Raw genomic sequence first — 7,354 nt, 5'->3', positions numbered from 1 at the left:
GTATAAGTTGTATTGTAGCTATTTGGTGCATTGAATACATTAAAAATGTAATACTGAGTAGGAGGACGTTGTACTGAGTTCTATAATTTAAAAATAATAGTACTCATAAAAACTTTTTAAACATACCTCAGTGTTATTCCACCATATTGTAACACTATCAGTTGATATCTGATACCAACTAATATTAACAACTTGAGCTGGTACTATAAGAAATACTATGAGTGTGTGTGTGTATAGTACTTACCATTCCATATATACTGTATTAATGATGAAGAAGGTCCTTCTCTTCCAATGGTGTCAATAGGAATAATAATAAATGAATAATTAGTACCAATAATAAGAGAAGTAAGTGTCATATTGTTTCCAATAGAGCTGTATTGAGAAGATACATTGCCGTCATTAATCATAACAGTATAGTTCACTATACATTGTATGTTCTGTTGATACAACCAAGTAATAAATATTGAACTATCATCAATTGGATTTATGCTTATATCAGTCACAGCTACTGGTGGATCTATTAATTATTAGTATATGAAAAATCAATAAATGAAATAATAGATAATGATAACTAACCTGCTATATTAATAGTTACGGAATCAAATTGAGGATTGAATGAGTTTCCAGAACATCCAACGACTGATCCATTCTGTGACACATTGATTGATTGATAGATACCAGTACTTGTTACTGTACTACCAGTGATATTAGTATAGTTAAGCATAAGACCTTCAACAACTGTACCAGACAATGGTATAGCTTCTGATACAGAGCTATGACCAGGTATTCTCCAGAATGTATTTCCAGTGATAGTAGTACAAGTGAGTACTAGTCTATCACCAGGACAGAGTGGGGTATAAGATGGAGAGGTTTGAACTAGCTCTGCTCCAGATGATATCAAAATAAAATCAACCAACACAAGACACCAAAAAATACCAGCAGTAGTCATTCTACCAGTAAGAGTAATAAGAAAGGTCTAGCTAGTCTCCTTATCAACAGAAAATTGCTTATAAGTCAGACAATATTTTGCTGTGTTGTTCTCTTCCTATAACACTCCTACCAACCCACACACTACACATACACCCACCATATGCCATAGATAACACAATACTATGATCAGTAGTATGGGCACTACAAGTTATTGTAACAGATGGTGTGTGTTTATTGCACCATTTAATGTACTCTATTAACATTGTTGATGCATTTCTAGTTGTTAATTCAATACTCAATAACACTCAATATCGCATTGATTGCTTCATAACTACTGATATAAATCCTTTAACTGATGTTTACTGGTTAGTAAATGGAGTGATGAAGAGTAATATAATGTATACAATATGCCCTGTGCAACAGCATACTACTGGTATATCCTGATCCACTGGGAGTGTCAGTTAATGTTACCTGTAGGCTGTATAGCAATGATTGGAGGAGTCAATTACAATCAATCTGTGATAATACATGGTATGGTCAATAATAGACACCTTTGTTTCTTTTTTAGCTCATAGTGGTCTTCCAAATAATGTGAGAGGGTTTATATTAAATGCTACTAGTGTCAAAGTGAACTGGACCAATTTATCAGAGACCAAAGGATATGTGATTGAGTATACTACTGACTGGAGGTGTAACCAGGAATGTAGTATCAACTAGTGAAAATGAAATTGTACTAACAGATCTATCACCAATTAGTACCTATACCATCAGTGTGTACTCATATCTAGATCTTCCTTCAGTTAATAGTACAGTAACAGTGTTAAGATTTCATGGTTAGTTATTATCATTGAGAGAGTGTGATTGATATCTGTTCTAGTTCCTAGTCCAGTAACTAGTCTCTCAGTATCTAATGTCTCAACCACTGGTATTACAGTGAACTAGTGGACTATTCCCAGTAGTGACAACTATATAACATACTACACCATCTCCTATACTCCATCTTGTCCCCAGTTATCATCAGTGAATGAGACAGTCTCTGTTGCTCCTCATCAGTCCACTACAACATACAGTTATACATTAATAGGTCTGTACAGTGGTATGAACTATACCATCACAGTGAAAGCTGGTAATGAACTAGGAAGATCCAATCCTGAATCAATTTATAAGGATACGCTGTCATTAAGACGTATGTGTACATGCATCATCAGACATCAGTTAACAGTTTCATTCTTTCCATTAATTTTTAGCTCCTATTGGTGTTCCACATTCTTTTTCTTTATCACAACCTATTAATAATCTCACTTGGAATGAGGTTAATTGTTTTGACCGTAATGGTCTAATCACAGGCTATACAGTGGTGATCAGTAACAGTAGTATCACATACAGCCTCACCAGTACTGAGAGATATATCATATTGAATGATCTAGTATTTGGTACTGAGTATAACATCAGTGTAGCTGCTGTCAATTCTGTTGGAAGAGGTCCCTTCAGTGATCCTATTGTAGTAGAGATTGGAATAGGTATATAATTATTATAATTGTACTATATCAGTTCTGTGAGAATATGTCTTTATTTAGTACCTGGTCCAGTTGGTTCAGTATCCAGTATCATGGACACTACATGGGCTGTTATCTCATGGAGTGTACCTAGTTATATTCCATCAGACTATCCCATTATCACATATGAGATAGGATATCATATCTTACAGTCTGATAACTGTTTGATGGTTGATGATAATAACGTTATATCTCAAATATTACAATTCCATAATTTAACTAATGACAATACATTTATTGTCATTACTGGTCTTATTAACGAGTCTTGTTATATTTTTGGTGTACGTACATACACTGATAATGGATATGGAGAATGGACAGTTATTGCTAATGAGACATTAACTCTACCACCATTATCATCAACTAGTGATTCATCCAATAGTGTTATTGCTCTTAGTGTGTTAGTGGGTATATTGTGTGGTCTACTAACTGTCAGTGTTATTGTTCATATCTACTGCTTTATAAGGTAGAGTTTACATACTCAGTATTATGAATTGCAATTGTTTTTGCTATAGAATAAAAAGTCTATGTGCTATCAATAAACAAGCAAAGTTAGTCTATTTTAAAGTTACTTATTAATAACAATGATAATAGAGCTGATGATGATATTTCAATGCAAGTATGTGAACCATATGGAATCCACAAGACTAAACAAAGTGAAGAGAATGAAGGAGTTCATGATGAATGTGAAGCATCACCTGAAGTTGTCTATGAGCATATGCCACAATGAATGTACTAGAATTAATTAATATAACCCTTTAATGTTTTAGTGCATCAATCTCTTTAACATGCTTGTGTGAAAAAAGAATACAACTTTATGAGTGCATTTAATAATCACAGTGTAGTCTTGTGGATGTGGCATGAGATCTGATTTTAGCAATGATTAATCCTCCTACCTTCATTTCTTGTCCATGTAGAAAGAGAGAGAGTAATAGAGTATATATACATATAAACAACTCGTGAATAATTCTCTTTGATGTTTGAGGTATTAAAATTGTGTAAATCCTGGGGCCACCAACGCATATATGTATACATTTGTTTTCACAAATTTTGATTAGAAAGTTAAAAAGCTATTATCCAATTGAAACTATATACAGCTAGATGAATGTAAAACATTGAAGGAGCGAGCCTTAGCAAGCAAATCAATGTACATATATACAATAGATCTTGACAGATTAACAATACTCATGCATGATTGTGCTAGATTGTGCACTAAGCAGGTCAGAACTTGATGTGGATCATGCAGTTCTTGATGATCTACCTTTTGTAATCTCTGCAGCAGTGAAAGTTAGTAACTTGCTTATAGCACTTAACAAGCATTAAAGATAGGTACAAGCAGTCATTTCACAAATGATATAGCTATAGATAGGCAACTCTACCAATGTAGTTTTGGCTTCTTGCTATTTGTAGTGCTCCAAGTGCTCAGTACAGGCTAAGTTACTGACATTCACTTGATCAAATTTAGTCACATCAATAAAGAACATGGCATATCTGTTTTTTAAGCCTTCCTTGCTGCATTGGATAGCAGTACATTCTTATCTTGCTGACCTCAGTGACTTGCAAGCTCAAGAATTTCCTGTTTTGATAGCCGCCATTGGGCTCACCCCAATTAGATTATTTTATTTAAAACAACTAGGAGAGAATTTTCAATTCCCTCAAATTTTTCTGACAACTATCTTTGTGTAATCATAATAAATCGTTGCAACTATTAATAATCTTAGATGAACAAGATGAAATTCAAAGAATAAAGCAATTAACATTATTAATAACAACATGCATGTAGTTGAGCGTGTGTGTGTGTGCGTGCATTAAATTTATTTTACAATTTCAATGAATTAAAATATCTTCTTTTGATACTTCTCAGCAAGCCTTTCAGCAACAGAAGCAAAGTCTGATATCAGCATCAGTGGAAAGCTTTTCTGTTTGCTCCTCAATCCTTTTCTTTCGATACATCTCAGCAACAGAAGCAAAGTCAGCAGCACCAGTGGCAAGCTTTTTTGTTTGTTCCTCAAACCTTTTCTTTTGATACTTCTCAGCAACAGAAGCAAAGTCAGCAGCACCAGTGGCAAGCTTTTCTGTTTGTTTCTCAATCCTTGATAAATCCTCTCCTCTTTTATCAAGTTTCTAACAACAATAATAACAATAATATTAATTAATAATAATAATAATAATAATAATAATAATTCGTAATTAATTAGAATATGCGATCAATAGGGCAATGCATTAATTTGCCTGTACTTGCCAATGGAGATAAAACATAAAAAGGCTACTGCTGTTGCTGTGTAAACTAGACACAGACCAATGAATTATAGTTTCATAATAACTAATTTAAATGAGAAGGATTTGTCTATGTCCATAGCAGCTGTTTTAAAATGCTTTTTGAAGAGCATTTGAGTAAAAATCCAATTCGAGAGGCAATGCCATGAGAAGTTAAATATTTTCCAGCCTGATGTGTCACTACAATCTAAAACTGTTATAGAGTACATGCACCAATTATGAGACACTTAAGATTTTTTAATTTTCAAATTTCATCATTGAAATTACAGGCAGTGTCCCATAATACAAACCGTCTCATAATACCAGAATCTACTCTACTGACCTAAAATTTATCTTACTTATCTTAGTTTATACAAGAAAACATGTAATTATACAATCACAGTACTATGATCTACATGTAGCTGCACATCAAATCAACGTGCCTGTATTAATTCCAATATTTATGAATAAGTCTTATTATTATCATGTCAAGTTGCAGGCATTCACATAGATCGTAATGTAACTTTTTTATAATGCAATTGCTGTACCTAAAACTATAGCCCATTAAAAACTTCTATAAATACAATGTGCATGTACATGTATGTACATGTATGTACATGCACATTTACATCATTACAGTACACATGTCCAGAAAATCACTGACTATCAACCAAGAGTACATGAACCTACCATGTACTCTTTCTATCACTCTATTGAATATCAGCTCTTATATCATTGTCAGCTTTCTATTGGATCAGCTTTATTAGAGGCCAATATCAAAATGGCAGGATTTGTACTATCGTAAACGGCAGCAGGGTTGATAGAGCAGTTGGGCGAGAAAAATGGCATGTGAAGAGCCCCGTAATTTTGACCACACCCACTCTTTTTTGCACATATTTTGGGCATATATGTAATGCAAATATACATTATAATATATCATAAAAATATACCTGAAAGGCCCCTATCTTACCTGTAAAGCTCCATACAACCTGTAAAGTGCCAGTCCTGGTCCTCCTGGAAGGCTTGTTGACAAAGGAAAGCAAAAAAGACTCTCTTGCTAGCTACATGGTAATTTTTCATGACTAAAAATGATGTCATTAATTAATTTCTCATTTCCGATCAAAATTTTTGGTTGGGCATTGCCCGACTATGCCCAACCCTGCAGCCGTCTATGAGGACTATACTCAATTAAAACTACCGTATTTTACCAATTAGAGGCCTGGCTGTTTATTTCTTAATAGCAAAAAAAATTGAAAAAAGAAACTCTGTGTTGGATAGCTCCTACATGCACAACATACCGTTATTTGAGGATAACAAAATTTTGCAAATTTTGTGGATTTTAAAAAAATTGCGCAATTAAATTCCTTGACAATCAACTTAATATGGTACAAGATGGCAGAATAGTGAAAATTCCCAACAATTAATTTTTTGAACCTCCGGATACAGGTTACTCGAGAAAATTATCAGCCTCAAAATAAACCCCAGTAATTATACAGTAATTAAAGGGACATTAATTATAGTGATTAAGATAACAATTACAATTAATCTTATACTAGTCATTACTCAAGGGGCGTCACTTCCATCAAGCCTGTAGTTATATACTTGCGACCACGATCAAATCAAAATCAAGACATCAAAGGGACAATCAGGTTGCGATTAAGGAATCAAGACAGTCTGTAGCAGGCATCAGGATATGCATATTTTTCGTATATCTTTGATTATGCAGTTCTATGAATTTTTAATTAGCTGTGCAAGCACTTGAGTTCATCAAATCAAGCATCAAGGGAAATCAAGCCTGTAGATCAAGGTGTCAAACGTCTTTTTATGCAGATCAAAGCTTTTGATCGCGGTCGCAAGTGTAACTACAGGCTATATATATATATATATATATATATATATATATATCATGATGAAGCCACACATCAAAGGATTAGCAGGACTTGCATATTCCATACACGCACTGCAGTGCCCCATACATGCACTGTGGCTTTGTGCTTGTGTAAACTGACCGCCCACAGTACATACTTGTTGAATGTGTGGCTCCACCCTAACATATATCATTTATAACACACCGTCTCGTGCTATATGGCTTTTATAAGGACCTCGTCCTCGGGCTCCGCCCTCGGGCTCGGTCCTTATAAAAGCCATATAGCACTCGCCGGTGTGTTATAAATATTATATAGGCAGTAGCCTATATGTAGGATTCAGGTGGATTTTTCAAGATGGCGGCCGTTTTTATAATTTTTAAACGCTTATAACTCTTTTATCTTACGTTGTACAGCCTTATAAATGGCTTAGATGGGCTCTCCTTCACTGAGCGATTCTCCTGGTACCTTTAAAGTGGACTATAATGTAGCGGGAGCTTTTCTGGAAAACAGGCCCGAATTCAAATTTCTGCAAAATTCTTCAGACTTTTTCTTCTTTCTTTCATCTTTCTTCTATCAGTTCGTTTAACTTCTTATAGAGACAACCTCTCAAGTTGATTTATACATAGTTCAACGGCGCTTGAGTCAAGGATGTGCATCGACAGGTTAAAAAGAAAAAAGGGTGGATAAAGAAGTTGGTAGAAATTCCAGGTGGAAATCATCACGTGGGTTTGTGGTTTGACGCCA

At 34.5% G+C, this 7,354-nt stretch overlaps 1 protein-coding gene and 1 long non-coding RNA gene across 2 annotated transcripts; one reads left to right on the top strand and one right to left on the bottom strand.

Annotated features, from left to right (window-relative positions):
* The first annotated feature begins 2,554 nt into the window (after positions 1-2,554).
* Positions 2,555-3,287, top strand: LOC109587994 (uncharacterized). The gene is made up of 3 exons (XM_020004198.1): positions 2,555-2,952; positions 3,002-3,037; positions 3,081-3,287. The coding sequence occupies exons 1-3, from the start codon at positions 2,654-2,656 to the stop codon at positions 3,214-3,216; spliced, it is 471 nt and encodes a 156-aa protein (XP_019859757.1). The 5' UTR covers positions 2,555-2,653; the 3' UTR covers positions 3,217-3,287.
* An 876-nt stretch (positions 3,288-4,163) lies between these two features.
* LOC109587995 (uncharacterized) lies at positions 4,164-6,863 on the bottom strand. The gene is made up of 2 exons (XR_002187910.1): positions 5,713-6,863; positions 4,164-4,610 (listed from the first exon to the last, which is right to left on the bottom strand). It is a non-coding gene; the product is annotated as an uncharacterized LOC109587995 (long non-coding RNA).
* Positions 6,864-7,354: the final 491 nt, after the last annotated feature.

The sequence above is a fragment of the Amphimedon queenslandica genome, unplaced genomic scaffold (genome assembly GCF_000090795.2).
Source record: "Amphimedon queenslandica unplaced genomic scaffold, v1.1 AMPQUscaffold_12345, whole genome shotgun sequence".
NCBI classification, from domain to species: domain Eukaryota; kingdom Metazoa; phylum Porifera; class Demospongiae; order Haplosclerida; family Niphatidae; genus Amphimedon; species Amphimedon queenslandica.
Note: the sequence above shows the minus strand (reverse complement) of the source record. Positions and strands in the feature narration are given on the sequence as shown.

What these genes read in the sequence shown, in the direction of transcription:
- LOC109587994 (XM_020004198.1), top strand. Translation starts at nt 2,654, where the DNA reads ATGGTTGATGATAATAACGTTATATCTCAAATATTACAATTCCATAAT. An exon ending in CATATCTACTGCTTTATAAG is followed by an intron (nt 2,953 to 3,001) that starts GTAGAGTTTACA and finishes TTTTTGCTATAG; the next exon opens with AATAAAAAGTCTATGTGCTA. An exon ending in GCTATCAATAAACAAGCAAA is followed by an intron (nt 3,038 to 3,080) that starts GTTAGTCTATTT and finishes CAATGATAATAG; the next exon opens with AGCTGATGATGATATTTCAA.